Here is a 16,705-nt window from a genome sequence, read left to right as displayed (position 1 = left end):
TCAGTGCTGCAAAGATAGTTCACAAAAACACTGTGTAGTTTCTGCTCCCCAAAAGGATTTTGGGTTCACAGCCCTGTCTAAAGCCCTCCCTGCTCCCAGTCCTTAATCCTCTCTGTGCTTTTGGCTCAGGCAAAACAAGAAAAGCAGAATTTTCCATGACAGCCACGCCTGGGAGTTGGGATAACTCTGGGGTGGAGTTACCCAGGACAGAACACAGAGCACACTCAGGTTTCCACACCCTGGGTCAGAATTTCAGCACCAAAAGCAAATGGGTCACACAGGAGCCACCTCAGCACCAGCACAGGAGAAATCCCAGAATCCTGGGAAGTCCTGCTCCAGGGACAGGGACCAGGACAGGCAGCCCCGGGTTTGGGGGAGCTCCAGACCCAGCTGAGGAGGGAAGGAGGAGCAGGAGGGGAATCACCAGCAGCAGCCTGAGAACAGCTCCCAGAGCTCAGAGTCTCCTCTGCCAGAAACCTGCAGCACCTGGAGGGGCAGGGGAGCCAGAGCACCCCGAGGGCACAGGTGGCACAGGCGGCACAAGTCCCACAGGTGGCACAGGTCCCACATGTCCCACAGATCCCCAGTGCCAAGCTGGCACCCAAAGGGACCCAGAGGAGCTGCAGGCAGCAGCTGTGCCCCCCCCGAGCCAGGGCTGGGTTCTGCCTGCACTGCTGGGACTGTCCCTGCCACCCCTCCCTGGCCTCTCCTCTGCCTGGACTCTCTTCCAAGTGGAAAAACAACAGGTGGGGGTAGCAGATGCTGCTTTCTGAACACACAATCCCTGCAAGAACCAACCCCCAGGCTGCCTGTCCATGGTGACAATAAAAGAGTTCCCCTGGAAGGGGAGCCCAGCAGAGCAGGGAAATCCAGGCTCAATTCCAGGGACAGGCTGGGATGAGATGGAAACTGAGCACAGGCAGAGAATTCCCTGTGGTGGGGAGCACCTGAGCTGCCAACTCTTGTACCCCACAGCTCGGGGGTGAAGGTGCAGGAGCAGCAGGTGAGGTAGGTCTGGCTCTCACCCACCTCCTCCCAGATGTGTCTGTACAGGGAATCAGAACAGTTTGGAAAGATTGGAAAGCACCTTTAAAGGTCATTTAGTCCCGCCAAAGAAGGCTGAAGAAGTGACCCTGCACATGTCTCAGAAGGAAACGTGTCCCCAGTGGGGTGAGGGCCCCAGGCAGCCCTGGAGCAATGCTGGAGATGTTTCCAGGTGGGATGGAAGAGTTGATGAGGCTGGAAACCTCTCCAGTGCCAAGCTGCAATTGCTCAAGTGACTTCCTTAAGGATTAAGTCTGACTAAAGAAAGAAGAAAGTGACTCAGCTTGAACTGAGTGTGACCCAGAGCTGGGTGAGTTTCACACTAAGGAGTGTCAAGTCCTGGGGATTGGAATCTCTGGATCCAAAAAGAGATGAGTAAATCCATTCATGACCAAGTGATGTCACCTTCTGCCTGCAGGACTGCAGGGACTGTGGCTGTGATCCCACTCTCAGCCAGTCCTGGCACAGGGACAATCCCAGCGCCCGGGCCAGGCTGAGCCCAGAGCCAAACCCCAGCCAAGAGCAGGGCAGCACAAAGCCTGCACTGGAAGATAAACTGCTGTCCCCAACAGGAAGGAAGGAAAAAAGATGGAAGCACAAGAATTTCTGATCTGTCTGGTCGAGCACACACAAATTCCTGCTGATGAGGATGGAGATGATGCTCAGTCCCAGAATGCCAGGGACAGAAGGATGTGCTGCCCCCCTGCTGCTTCCCTAAACAGCTGCTTCTCCTCTGTCCCACTGCAGCCACAACTGAACTGAAGATGTGCCCTGGTTGTGCTGATCCACACCTTGCTGCAGGGAAGAGCCAGGTCTGTACCAAGCTGAGGTGATGGAGGGACCCTGCACACCCCTGCACCAGCCTCTGCCCCTCAGCAATCCAGCTGCTGGCTGTCCCACACCCCTGGCTGATGGAGGAATTGCTGCTGAATGACTCATCTGCAGCAAATCCCAAATTTAGGTCCAGTGCCTTTGGAGCCCTCCCAGCACTTTGGCTCCCAGGGGACTGGGCCTGGCGAGCCAGAGGTGGCAAATCCCCAAAAAAGGGAGAGCCCACGCAAGTCTTGTTCCTCAAGGCTGACATTTAGCAGCAGGGACAGGTTTTCCTCAGCACAGCACTCAGGAAGTTCCATTTTTTTGGCTCCAAGATGTGTTTTTGCTTCCTGGCGGGTCCTTTGCTGGCAGCAGGGGCATGAAGGAGGGGGAACTGTGTGACAGCCCTGGAATGACTGGACCCAGCACCAGCAGAAATTCTCTTTTTTGGAACTGTTTGGCTTGGATTGCTCCAGAGGATCTTCAATTATTGCAAACAGGTTTCAGCTTCTGGCTCGGTGCTCCAGCAGTGTGGCCACATGGATCAGATCCCACAGCTCCTGCCTTCAGCCAGGTGACAGCTCTTCCCAAAGTGCAGACAGGGCAGGAGGGGACTGCCCAGGGGTTGGACTCCACGAGCCTCCAGGTCCCTTCCACCTCAGGATGTTCTGTGATCCCACGATTTTAAGTTGAGCTTTGTCCCAGATCATGGCAAAGCAGTAAAAGCTCAGGGAGAGGGAAGACAAAACCAGGAATCTCTTGGCAAAAGCCTCTCCCAGCTCAGCCAGTGCTGAGGCACCAGCCCCAAACTGCCCCCTTGGCTTCCCACCCCAGTGCCCCTCTGGAAGCACCAGCTGGGAATTGCTGCCAGGAGCAGGAACAGTGCAGGGCCTGGGCTGGGGGGAAGACACTGCAAGGCCAGAGCAGCTCCAGATTGAGCACGTGGGAACAGCAGGCACTGGTGCACAGGCTGGTGCTCAGGCAGGCTGGATCCCTCTCCAGGAATCCCAAAGATCCATTCCTGGTCTGGCTCCCTTGGGCCCTCCTGGATGAGATCTGGAGAGTGACAGACTCAGGAATCCTGGGGCACTGGCAGTGGCTCAGCCACAGCTGGGTGTGAACTCCAGGGCTGTGCCACCAAAGCAGTGACCAGAGGTGACACTGAGGGACAGACAGGCTTGGATTTCCACAGCACTCACCAAAGAGCAGGTGACAAACTCCTCACCCAGGGCCTTTGCTCCAAAGGGCCCTGGAACCATAGAATTGTTCAGGTTGGAAAAGACCTTCCAGAGTCCAGCTGTGAGGACACAGTGCCCAGGCCCTGCCCTGGCTCCCTGCACTGCACAGAGCACATCACTGCCACCAGCAGGTGACACAGGGGACCCAGGCCTCCAGCAGGGCTGGGAAGCACAGAGGGCTCCATGGAATCTGGGGTTGGTTCCTTCTCCAGCAGGAATCCTGTGAGTGCCTTGGGCACCAAGCAGAGCAGGACAAGGGGTGACAGCTGAGTTTTCTTCCTGGATTTCCATGGCTGGAGGTGAAGGGAGGCACAAGAGCCCCAAGGGGCATCACATCCTGGTCCCTTTGCAGGAAAGGATCTGATAAAATCAGAGGGATGAAAAGCTTCTATTTGTATTTCCTCCTCTCTCTCTCTCACCAGAGATATAAACGATGGGGGAGAGGCAATTAGGAAATTAATTAAGGCTGCTGCCCCTCCAGCAATCACTCATTGACAGTCTCCAGAGGCCCCAGCACTCTGCTGTGTTCTGGGGAAGAAGCTGGAGCTGCCCAACTCCCAGCTGCAAAACATCTGGGTTACATTGTGCTCCTGGATTCCAGGACATACACTGTGTTTGGCTCCTACGAGAAGCTACTGGATGTTCCTCTCACCCCGAGCTCCTGCCCCTTCCAGGATCTCCTCGTGCTGCCAGGCCCTCAGCAGGACACACCAAGCAGAAAACATCCCAGAATAGCCCCAGGGCTTTCAGTGCCTTCCCAGGGATAAGGAGGCAAAGCCAGACCCCAGAGTCTGCACAGAGGCTCCCATGGAAGACACTCAGGAATCAACACAAAACTGCACTTGGCCCAAAATCTCTCCTGAGCCTGCCCAGGGTGAGGCACAGAGAGCTGAACCCTGCAGGGTGGGAGCTGCTGCAGCCCCTCACCCCCTCTCCAAACACTTCCAGCCCTGCTGGATCCAGGCAGCAGGAGGCCACAGGGACCCAGTGACCCCAAACCCAGAGGCAGGAGCTGAGCAGTTGTTTGGGACCCCAGGATGCTCCATGGAGCTCCTGCCAGTGCCCAATTGCTGCAGTGGGACACTCATCAGGGAGCACCAGAAGGGATTTAAAGACAGTGTTGCCCCTCTGAGCACCAGGGTCAGCAGGGAGGTGTTTTCCAAAGCCTGAATGTGTTTTTTTTCCAGTCATTTTGCTGTTGCAATCCCCTTTCTACTGTAGTTTCCTTTATTGGTGCTTGGCCTGGCCTGAACTCAGACCAGCCTGATTTCTACTTAACTGGACCCTCCTTCTCCTCCTCACTTTGTGCACTTCAATAAATAAGCTTTTACAAGTTCATTGTGCATTGTACAACTTAAAAATAAAGGAAATAAAGTATAGGAAACTTAGAAGATTTCATCACAGCTCCATAAAATCAGCCCTTCCTGCACACACAACACCGAGTCACAACACAAGTCCCTGCCCCAGGGGGACAGTGGCAGCACAGGCAGCCAGGTCAGGGTGTTTTTGTGAACTACAATTCAAGAACCTACTCAAAAGCAAAGGAACATGAAAGCAAAATGCACCTTGTCAATCCATGTACATGGCCAAGCCAGGTCAGAGTCAAGTATCAAAACCCTACCAAGGAAACACGTCGTGCTTGAACGACAAAACAACGAGCTGAGCAAACCCTGCAGCAGGACAGAAGGACAGAAGGACAGAAGGACAGTGCTGAGTCCTGCCAAGGCTGGGGAAAGGGCTGCAGCAGCACCAGGGAGCTGTTCACACAGCTGAACAAACCCTGCTCACAGCAAGGGCAGCCCAAGAGCGTCCCCAGACCAGCCACCAAAATTCACAGTGACCCCAGCACCAGCAGCACCTGCAAATGGCCCAGGGAAGTAGTTGGGATGGGGCAGGACTTGGATTTCTCTGTTCCAGCTGTGCCTGAGTGGGCTGTGCCCACCCAGAGGGAGCACAGGGCCCTCCTTAGCCACAGACTCAACTAAACCCACCCAGGTCAAAAGCACCTGGCTCAGCCCAAACCAAAGCCCAGGGAGGAGAATCCTCTGTCAGCCCAGCTGCCAACAAGTGGATTTTGGGATATGAACAGTCAGGGGAATAAATAATCTGCAGACCTTTAAGCACTGGGTTTGGCATTGGTCAACCCCCCAAAATCAGCACCAAGGATTCAAACCAGAGGCACAGTTCTGACGGACAAAATAGCACCGAGGAGGCTCTTTTACATCTCTGCTGGTGTGCCAGTCCTTTAGTATTCAGAGAATTTAATAATAATAATTTGTATTTATGAGTCTAGGTGGAATAAAATAAGTCAAAATTGTTTTCACTTTAAAAAAAAGATAAATACTTTATCTAAACTATCAACAATACAAACTGGAGCTTTAAGCATTTCTTTTGCCTTTTTTTTTTTTTTTTTTTTTTTTTTTGCCTTTTTTCCTTTTTTTACTCAGATTCACAGTAAATGTTTGCTCTGTTGTTTAGGTCTTTTTTATGGTTTTTTTTTTATATTTTGTCCAGTAGTAAGAGAGTAGAAACCCCTGCACAGGCCAGGTGAGCACCTTTCAGTGGAAGCCGAGTGAAGTTGGTCCACGTTGTCCTTGCATAGGTCACATTGGGTTGAGGTAGAAATCCTAGTTACCTGCACAACAGGAGGAGAGGAAGAGACTCATCTAAATAAAAAGCAAAAATCTGCTGTGTTGTTAGATGTGTCAATCATTCCTACATTGCTCCAAGACCTCCTCAGATGGAGCAAATCTTGACCCAATCCCAATCAGAGGGAAGGATGGATGTTCCAAGGGACATGTGGCCCCTCCAAATGCTGCAGCTTTTCAAGCTGTGACTGTGTTGAACTCTGTCCTATGGAACTGACATCAAGTGAGAGGAAAAGAGTAAAAAAAAAAAAGCATTTCACCCCCCTCAGTACTTCACCTTTTTATAGTACAAGTTAATCTGCTTTGAGTTTTGTTATCATTATTGTGGGGGAGGGATTATGAATCATTAATAGGCTTGGGCAGGAAGGGACCTCAAAGCTCATCCCAATCCCTCCCTGCCCTGGCAGAGACACCTCCCACTGTCCCAGGCTGCTCCAGCCCCAATGTCCAGCCTGGCCTGGGACACTGCCAGGGATCCAGGGGCAGCCACAGCTGCTCTGGGCACCCTGTGCCAGGGCTCCCCACCCTCCCAGGGAACAATTCCTGCCCAGTATCCCATCCAGCCCTGCCCTCTGCCAGTGGCAGCCATTCCCTGGGTCCTGTCCCTCCATCCCTTGTCCCCAGTCCCTCTCCAGCTCTCCTGGAGCCCCTTCAGGCCCTGCCAGGGGCTCTGAGCTCTCCCTGGAGCTTCTCTTCTCCAGGTGAGCACCCCCAGCTCTCCAGCCTGGCTCCACAGAAGCCAAGCAGGTTCCTTCAGTCCCCAGCTCCTGGTTCCAGCCCTGGCTCCTCAAGGACTGACCACATCTGTTCTCACTGAAATCCAAACACTGCTCCAATACCTGACCTGCCTTCAAGTCACAGGGCTTGGGATCACAACCACCTCTGGTACCATCAGCTCTGCTCCTGTGCTCCACAGCCCACCTCTGACACCCAGCTACTCTCCTACAAGTCCCTTCTGTGCCTCTGTTTTCAGAACGTTTCAGTGGCAGGGACTGTCACACCTGATGGATCCCAGTCCAGCACAGCCTCAGTCCCAGGTAATTCCAGCAGACTCTCACACTGCCCTTGTACACAGACCCCAGAGTGCCCCTCCTCACCATCCCCACCTTCCTCCATGGCCATTCTCTCCCTCTTTGGGGCTGTCCAGGCCCCCTCTCTGCTGGCACACAAAGCCCTTCCTCAGCCTCCCTTTCCTGGCAATACTTACGTGCTCCCCAAAGCCTAACCAGGGGTTTGTGGTGTCTGAGGAGGAATTTGATGAGCAAGACACTACACACAATGCACAGAGGCTCTCTCAGGTATGTTGTAATCGAGTTTTATAGGCAGCAAAGTGTGTTCAACCACGTTTGTAGCTTTGGTACCAGTGTAGAGCAACAACATCACAGACCTACAAGGAAAGCAGGGAGCCAGCTCTGGGGCTGGATGCACTTGGCAAGCAGGAGTTGGTACAGCAGGATTGCCACAGAGTGTTTGCATGAACCACAGGACCCAGCTCTGTGGTGGTACAGTTTATTCTGGAGCAGCTCTAGAGACAGTTCAATAAATACCTGCTTCAGGAGCAATCACACAGCCTCCAGAAGCCTCCTCTCCTATGGCCTCTGTGGAGAGTGGAGCCCACTTCCCCCTGCACATTCCCTGTGCCCCCAGGGCTGCTGAGCAAAAATAAAACATCAGCTGAGACTGTTCCTGCTGGCCCTGGCAGTAAGTCCAGCACAGGGAAGTGACAGGGGAGTCACAGCCCTTCTCTGCTACCTGTGGTTGTGTTTGCAGTGGTGCAGGGGACACTGACTGCACTGCAGGCCCAGGGAATTCACTCTCCAAGCAAAGCTGAAGCTTATAAGCCAGAGATTTTTAACTTTGTGACTATTTAGAGCAGCTGTTGTTGACTGGCAGTTCTTACTGACCACCATGCTGTCACACAGAGCCACAGAGGCACCTTTGATCACCTCAGTGCTAAGGACAAGGACTGCTCTGGGATAAACAGGCTGTGCAGGAGGGGAGGGGCATCAGATAGGCAGCATCCACTTCCAACAACTGCACGAAACCACATGGAAAATAGACATCTCCTCCTGTCACTACCTCCAGAAAGAATACTCTCTCTTTCTATGAAGAGATCTCAGCTTGAACATGACCCTGAGCCAGAGCAGAGTTACCCCTGTGAGCAATCCTTGTCGAGAAATCCTGACTCCCAGAACAGAGAGCACCAACATTTTCCATCCTCTGCCATCAGGTAATGCACTCCCCACATTTTAGAGATTTCTCTCTCCATTTTAGAGATTTCTCTCCCCATTTTAGAGGTTTCTCTCCCTCATTTTACAGATTTCTCTCCCTCATTTTACAGATTTCTCTCCCCATTTTAGAGGTTTTCTCCCCCATTTTAGGGGTGATTTTCCCCATTTTAGAGATTTCTCTCCCCATTTGAGAGGTTTCTCTCCCCATTTTAGAGGTTTTCTCCCCCATTTTAGAGATTTCTCTCCCCATTTGAGAGGTTTCTCTCCCATTTTAGAGGTTTTCTCCCCCATTTTAGGGGTGATTTTCCCCATTTTAGAGGTTTCTCTCCCCATTTGAGAGGTTTCACTCCCCATTTGAGAGGTTTGTCTCCCCCATTTTACAGGTTTCTTTCCCCATTTTAGGGGTGATTTTCCCCATTTTAGGGGTGATTTTCCCCATTTTAGGGGTGATTTTCCCCATTTTAGGGGTGATTTTCCCCGTTTCAGAGGTTTGTTTCACAGAGCCTGGCCCCGACCTCTCCCTGCAAAGGAAGAAGCGTCAGTGAGCATCTCACACTCAAAACTCCTCAGCTTTGGGTCTGGCCTTACCTTACAAAACAAGAACTGTTAGCTAAGCAAGCTCTTTATCGTGGCTTAACCCCCGAAAGGTGCGAAGCATAAGGAGGCTGCATGCCAAGGGTGACCCACATGGCGGCCGTGGCAGCGGCGCTGGGCTGCGGGAGCACGCGCGGCAGGGGCGGGTGGTGCACTGTGAAGGAGGGGCGGGAGGGTTTGTGCTGCAGAGAAGCCAGTTTAATAGACAAAGAAGAGTTAGACTGGACAGGAGCAGAGGAGGAGGAGGGCAGGAACGTCTCAGCAGGAGGGATGGAAGGCAGGTTCTGCAGGAGAGCAGGCTCGGAGTTAGAAGCGAGTAAAGGAGGAGGGGGAGGCAAGGACACGTTAGGAGGGGGAGGAGGGGGATGGAAGACAGATTGCACTGGAGCTCTGTTGAGGTGCTGAGCAGGTCTAGCCTCACTAGATGGTACTAAATTAGAGGAAGAGGGTGGGAAGGATGAGGATGAGGTGCTGGCAGCAGCCTGCAGAGGGTTTAAGCTTAGCACGGTGCTGCTAGAGACAGCACTGCTGCTGAAACTGGCTCCAAATTGATGAGGAGAGGAGGCAGAAGGCACCGCATGGTTAAAAATACCTGCAAACAGGAGAGAAAAACTCAGCTTCAACAGATGGGCTTTGTACAGTCTCAAGTGACAAGAGAAACAAAACAAAAAAGAAAAAAAAGAAACAAACAAACAAAGCAAAATTATAATAGTTACAGCCCCATACAAAAATATGCAGTGTGAGAAGGCAGCAAGCAATGAGGAGATAATGGTGCAGGCCAGGAGGTACAAAAGGTTCCACTTACCTTTCCTACTGCCAACCTCTAAATGGCACGAGGAAAAATGGTCAGACCCAAGAACTGTCAGCTCTAAACCACATGGGCAGAGTTTTGATGAGATTAGAAGTGGTCTTTAGAGTTGGTTATCTGAAGACTCAAGTGCTGCTCCTCCCTCCCCACCCTCCTGCTCCCCCACTAACAGGGCAGCAGAGGGGAGTTGTAATTCCAGCAAATCTACATGCTGAGAGATGTGAGAGTTAGGATTTCCCGACATGGTGCCTGAATGATTATGGACAGGTAAGAAAAGCTGCCCTGGACACTTAGAAATGGCAGGTCCAGCCTATCTTCTAGTCCTGCCAGCTTGTCCTCGGTGGGGGCCACAGAAGCCAAGCCTGTGCAGAATCCCAGAAGTGCAAGGTGCATATGGCATTGCCCTTCCTGGCCAACAAATGCTCTTCATGTCCATTCAAGGGCCAGAACACTACACAACTCCCAACACCAGCTCCTCTGATGTTCTGCTCCTCCTGGATCATGCTAAATCCATTCAAGGCCTAACCTCAACCTTTACTCAAGTTGACAAGTTAGAGATCCTTAACATGGTACAGGACAAGTCAAATCTGTTACCTGCAGGCAGACCTAAGTTGGTTCCAACACAGCAACATCTGAACAAGCAAACATTATCAATCACAAAGTCTGGGTGTATTGTTTCATTAGGGTGGTACAACAAGCTCATCTAGCAGACAAAGCTCATGAGATTTCACTGTGGGGAACTGAAATCATCCTAGCAATTCCAAGAGAGAGAAAGAGAGAGAGAGAGAGGAGACTGGTTATGTGAGACAGATCTGCTTCGTATCCTGTAGAAATGAAAGGGTTTCACCCCTGGAGAGGCAGTGTCAGACTTTCCTTTAAGCCCTGTCTTATACCAGAGAAAGAGTTCTGCCTACCTCCAACTGTTCCACCTGTAACCCCAGGAGAGAAGTTCCCCATAGTGTGAGAATTAGTCAGTCTGGTTGCAGCTGATGACACGTGGACCAGACTGGCAGCAGCTGGCATTGAATTAAATAAGGACTGCAATACTGAGGAATTTGTCACCGAGTTGAGGTTTGCTTGCAAGGCCATGGGGCCGAGGGGGAACTGCGATCCAGTGGTCAGAGTGTTGAGGAAAGGATGGTGGGTGGGGACTGCCGGGGTCCCTGCTGAGGAAACAGCAGTGGGAAGGCTTTTACCATTCAGAAGGCCACCAGACGAAACAGCAGCAGAAATGAAAAGGTTGTGGCCGTTTTTAAACTCCACATCTCGGTCCCTTCCCTTGCCGACCTTCCCGTTGTGCTGCACAGAGTTTTTCTCTGCAGACCCCCCCGTGCTGAGCTCCTTGCCCTTCGCCCCTGGCCGGCTCAGCTCTTCTCCCTTGCTGCCCAGACCTTCCAGCTGCCTCTTGTTGAGGAACAGGTTGGTGTCTGAGCCTGCCAGCTCCTTGTTTCGCTGCGAGGGGAAGGCCAGGGAGCAGCTCTGTCCCGTCCCGTCCGCAGCCTTGTCCATGAAGCCGTGCAGCCCCAGCTCGGAGCCCAGGCCCCCGTTGTAGGTGAAGCCGTTGGGGGGGTTGGTGCCAGGGCTCAGCCCGTCCGAGGGCACTGCCAGGCTCTTCCTGGGGTGTCCTGGCACCTTGCTGTCCATGGGCAGCCCATCCTCAGAGGGTGGCCTGAAGGCAAACAGGGAGTTCTGGCTCAGAGCTGACGCCGCCTGCAAGGGGCTGTCGGAGGTTTTGGTCAGGTTGATGTCAGAGATCGGTGAAAAAGTCGATTTCCATTTGCTGCTGTTCATGTTCTCGTTGCTTTGTGCTTGTTTCCTCCCTGATAAGCTGCCACCTGGGTTTGAGGGGGGAAAGGTTTAAAATGTCAATAAACAGCATTCACTAAATCTGCCCCTTGAGAACAGGGATTTATAGAATCACAGAGTCCTTAAGGCTGGACAAGACCTTTAAGATCATCACATCCAATCACCAACCAGCACCACCACCATGGTTATCACTAAACCCTGTCCTCAAGTGCCACATCCATTGGTTATTTGAACACTTCCAGGGATGGGGACTCCATCAGTGCCCTGGGCAGCCCCTTCCAATGCTTGACAATGCTTTTAGTGAAGAAATTCTCACAATATCCAATCTAAACCTCCCATGGCACAGCTTGAGGCCATTTCTTCCTGTCCTGTCCCTCATTTCCTGGGAGCAGAGCCTGATCCCCCCTGGCTGCTCCCTCCTGTAGAGGCTGAGGACTCATTTTCTCCAGGCTGAGCCCCTCCAGCTCCCTCAGCTGCTCCTGGTGCTCCAGACCTTTCTCTGGGCAGCACCCACCTTTTTTATCCTTCAACACCCACCTTTTATCATTCTGTAATTATATTTCTGAACCAAAGGCAGACATATTTGTGAAGTCACCTAAAAGACCTTAAAATTCAGTTTAATGCTCTGAGTGTTAAACTGTTAGAGGAAAAGTCTGAGAACACTGATCTGCTTTTCCCCCTTATCTTTGCACAACAGATCCCTCCTCAAACCTTGAGTCAGTGAAAAACTGCTCAGATCTTTGGTGACCTGTGACTACAGAAAGAAGTGACCCAAAATCTGTAATTAGCAGCCACCTGGCTTAATGATGACTAAGAATGGCACTTTGTCCAGCAGCAGACAGAAACCTCCCAGTGCCTGACAGCTTCACCCACTCCCATCCCCAGCCATCACAAACAGTTCCCATTCCTCTCACATACCATTTTCAACAGTCTTCTGTGGAGATTTGCTTTCCAATGATATTGTTGCAATTTTCCTCTCAATTCTAGTGGGAAAATAAAAAGGTTATAGCACCTATAGCAAACCTTCTGTTGCACATTTACTCTCACATTCTATACACCCTCAGGATCAGGTCTTATCACATGAGAGAGTACAAAAACAAAGTCAGCCCCACAGTTTTGTATCACTAAAGGAACTTATAAGCATTAAAAAACTCACTACAAACTTTAGGCAGGAGCTATTACAGAATTACTGCTCTTTGACAGGATTAGTGCATGCTCAGAGAACTTTTGTGTTGTTTTTCTTTCAAAACAAGCAGAACCACATTTCTGTAGTGGTTATTTTTCACAGAACCATACGATGGTTTGGGCTGGGAGGGACCTTAAAGCTCATCTCATTCCAGCCCTGCCCTGGCAGGGACACCTCCCACTGTCCCAGGCTGCTCCAGCCCCAATGTCCAGCCTGGCCTGGGACACTGCCAGGGATCCAGGGGCAGCCACAGCTGCTCTGGGCACCCTGTGCCAGGGCTCCCCACCCTCCCAGGGAACAATTCCTGCCCAATATCCCATCTAGCCCTCTCCTTTCCAGCTTTCCAGCATCTTAAACAAGAAAAATATTGCATCCCACAGGCAGGCAAGGGGTGGCAAATTATCCATTTCTGAGTAACACATCAATAGTTTGGGGCAGGAACTAAAGTTTTTAAAGTTTCAAACTATGAGTGAGCTGGACCCAGATCCTTAGTTAGAGACCACACACAACCTCAGTAGCTCCTACAAAGCAACACAGTAAGAAAATCACAGAATCCTGGAATGTCCTGAGTGGGAGGGACCCCCCAGTCCCTGCCCAGCCCCCAAAATCCCACCCTGAGCATCCCTGAGAGCGCTGTCCAAACGCTCCTGCAGCTCTGGCAGCCTTGGGGCCGGGACCATTCCCTGGGGAGCCTGGGCAGTGCCCAGCACCCTCGGGGGGAAGAACCTTTCCCTGAGCTCCATGCCAGCCCTGACACAGCTCCAGCCCTTGCTGGGCTCCTGGCCCTGTCCCAGAGCAGAGCTCAGCCCCTGCCCCTCTGCCTTCCCTCGGCAGGAGCTGCAGCCCCCGAGGAGTCTCCCCTCAGTCTCCTCCAGTTCTCCATCATTTCTCCACCAGTTATCTCCAAGGCCAGACCCTGCCAGCCTTGCAAACACAGCAGGTTCCCACCTTCTACTGCCTGAATACCTTCCCTGTTCACAGCTTCAGCCAAATAAGAGATTATGGGATGGGCCTTCAAGCAAGGGGAACAAAGAGGTTTAAACACACTCCTCCTGCTGAGAGCAGGTTATCAGCCCTGAGAGAAACCTCATCCTGAATCTGCCTGTGCATTCACCTGCTGCTATTGTGCTCATCCTCAGAGCCCTGCTCGTCGTCAGATGTCAGGGGAGAGTAATGGACACCGTTGCTCTGAACCAGGGGCTTCTCCTTTTTCAGCACTGGGGGCTGGTCATTGTCCTGGTAAGGAACAGGAGAGTTCTTCAGGGAGTTTTCAGGAGAGGAAATGGCTGTTATTTCTAAGGGCTGGTTAATGTTATTGACCTGGGTGAGAAGGAAAGAAAGCAGTTACAGATGAGAGCATCCCTGGAAAGGCAACTTGTTAAGGATTAATTAAGGATTTAATGCAGGTTTAACTTGGGACACACAACAGCTGCTAGCTCAGCACTGCTGCTGCTATATTCCACCTCCTGCATTAGAGCCTGGGCTGAAAGCTTAAATGTAACTTGGAAATAGAGCTAATTTTTATTCTTTGATTTTATGTTTAAAATCAGAAATGACAACTTAGGATAAACTTTTTCTTCTCAAACTACACTGCAGGATCACATGCACACAACTCCCTAGCTGGCTTCATCAGCAAGAATGCCATATGCTTCTGGCACTCCTCTGCTGTTTAGTCAATCTTAGCTTAAACTATTTTCAAAATATTGAATCTACAGCTTTAAAAATCAACTTCACTGCAGAAACAAGCTCTTTGTTGTGAGGGAGGAGATTATTTTTAATTTTTAATGCTCTGACAGCAAAGAGCTCTTTGAAGATGTTCTGCTTCTACACAAACTGTTCACCAACTTAGTGAAAATGAGAGGCAGGAGGATTGCTGCAAAGAGCCCTCACAGCAATTCCAGCTTGGAATTCTCCCTCATTCCAAGAGCTTTCCCAAACACTGCCCCTCCTGTGGAGCAGTCTTAGTTTAGAGTAGGTTTGAATAATTTTAAGAAAAAGGAAAAAATATCTAGTTTAGGGAGTTTTTTTGTTTTAGTTAGTTAGAAAAATTAATTAAGAGTAAAAAGAGAGGGTTTTTTTGGTTATTTTTTGTAGATAATACCATTTGTGTGAAGGATGTGGGGGAGTAAGTAGTTTTTGATAATAAATTTTTGTGTTTTTTTAATTTTTGGAATTAGTTTTAAAGTTGCAGCATTTGATATTTAATATCAATAGAAGAGATTATTTGGGATATAATTATTATAAAGTTATTTCAAGATATATTTTTAATTTTTATTTTGTTAGTTTATTATTATATTTAAGATATATTTTAATTTTATAAATATATATTGTATATAGATTGTGTATATACATAGTGTATATATAGTGTATACATACATATATACTATATACACTATGGATATATACATATAGTGTGTATATACAATGTATATATATAGTGTATATATAGAGTGTATATTTATATAGTATATATACTGTATATAGTGTATAGTGTATATCTACAGTGCACATATCTATAGTGCATATATAGTGTATATACATAGTGTGTATATATATAGTGCATATATCTATAGTGTATATATCTATATGTATACCTATGTAATGTATTATATAGCACACATATATAGTGTTTATATCTATAGTGCATATCCATGTAATATATTATATAGCACTGTATGTAGTATATCTATATGTATATCTATGTAATGTATTATATAGCACACATATATAGTGTATATACATAGTGTATATATAGTGTGTATATCTATATGTATATCTATGTAATGTATTATATAGCACACATATATAGTGTATATACATAGTGTATATATAGTGTGTATATCTATATGTATATCTATGTAATGTATTATATAGCACACATATATAGTGTATATACATAGTGTATATATAGTGTGTATATCTATATGTATATCTATGTAATGTATTATATAGCACACATATATAGTGTGTATATCTATATGTATATCTATGTAATGTATTATATAGCACACATATATAGTGTGTATATCTATATGTATATCTATGTAGTGTATTATATAGCACATATATATAGTGTATATATCTATAGTGCATATATAGTGTACACATATAGTGTATATATAGTGTGTATAGTGTGTGTATATATATATAGTGTGTACATACATAGTGTGTACATATAGTGTGTATATAGTGTTTATATATAGTATACATACAGTGTGTGTATATAGTGTATATTGTGTATATACAGTGTGTGTATATATATGTATATATATATATATATAATATATAGCTATATCTAGATAAAGACAGTGCTGGTTGTCTATGGATAATGACAGTGCTGGTTGTCTATATATGTATATATATATATATATATATATATAATATATAGCTATATCTAGATAAAGACAGTGCTAGTTGTCTATGGATAAAGACAGTGCTGGTTGTCTATAGACAATGACAGTGCTACTTGTCTATAGACAATGACAGTGCTACTTGTCTATAGACAATGACAGTGCTATCTAATAGTGATAATTCTATACGTTTCTCATGCAACAGCTGGATTTTTGGAGGCACATGCTGCGCTGTGCAGGAGCCCCTTACCATGGAGCTGATGCTGAGGGGAGAGCCCGAGGGCTGTGTGAAGAGCCCGGCCACCGAGGGCAGGGCTTTGCGCTTGGGGGAGGCGGCGCCGCTCGCGCCCGGGGCCCCGGCGCAGGATCTCTTCCGCCGGCCCCGCTTCTTCCCGTCCTGCGCGTGGGCCTGGCCGGCCACGGGGCTGTGCTTGCTGCAAGGGGATTGTTTTACATGTCCTGTATTAGGAGAGATTGTAAAGATGATTCTCCTCTTGGCCTCGTTCTCAGGATCTGAAAACGCTGCATCACACTGCGGGTCCCCCTTTGTTCCTTCGGCAAAGATCTTCTGAGCCTCTGCACCCTGCAGTCCCCCTGCCAGGCTCTGGGCCGGGCCACTTAAGCGGGGGCTGGAGTGCTGCTGAGCAGGGGAGTTCTGCCCAGAGTTCCTCATCATTAGCAAAGGATGCTGTGGAGTGGAACTCCGAGACCCTACAGAGTTAAAGAGACTCCCAGAGTCGTCCAGAGCTGCCTGATCAACACTATGGTTAAGATGGGCTGGGCTGTTTGTAAGATTTCCATTGACTGCCACGGAGCCAGAAGAGTAAGAAAAACCTGTTGAGAGGGAAAGTATAGATCATTGCTGGGGCTGAGAGAGGGAGAGGTCACTGATTACAGGGCTGGGAGGGATCCCAGCTCTGCCTGAGAACAGCCACTGGCCCTACATGGGAAACACACACGTGGCTCAGGGTGCTGAGGTGCCAGCTG

At 49.2% G+C, this 16,705-nt stretch overlaps 1 protein-coding gene across 11 annotated transcripts in view; it reads right to left on the bottom strand.

Annotated features, from left to right (window-relative positions):
- Positions 1–5,032: 5,032 nt before the first annotated feature.
- DOT1L (DOT1 like histone lysine methyltransferase) overlaps positions 5,033–16,705 on the bottom strand; it is a 72,219-nt gene continuing 60,546 nt past the window's right edge. For 2 of the 11 annotated variants that reach the window (XM_056512834.1, XM_056512835.1), the window contains exons 24-28: positions 15,969–16,552; positions 13,483–13,688; positions 12,101–12,165; positions 10,291–11,211; positions 8,563–9,160 (exon numbers count right to left, since the gene is read on the bottom strand). In XM_056512834.1, coding sequence (XP_056368809.1) covers positions 8,598–9,160; positions 10,291–11,211; positions 12,101–12,165; positions 13,483–13,688; positions 15,969–16,552 — 2,339 coding nt within the window. In that variant the 3' untranslated portion in view covers positions 8,563–8,597. Of the gene's footprint in view, positions 5,731–8,562; positions 11,212–12,100; positions 12,166–13,482; positions 13,689–15,968; positions 16,553–16,705 lie in introns of those variants that run through there. The other 9 variants (XM_056512843.1, XM_056512841.1, XM_056512839.1 and 6 more) reach the window with 9 other exon arrangements.

Source organism: Oenanthe melanoleuca, chromosome 28 (assembly GCF_029582105.1).
Source record: "Oenanthe melanoleuca isolate GR-GAL-2019-014 chromosome 28, OMel1.0, whole genome shotgun sequence".
In the NCBI taxonomy this organism is placed as follows: domain Eukaryota; kingdom Metazoa; phylum Chordata; class Aves; order Passeriformes; family Muscicapidae; genus Oenanthe; species Oenanthe melanoleuca.
Note: the sequence above shows the minus strand (reverse complement) of the source record. Positions and strands in the feature narration are given on the sequence as shown.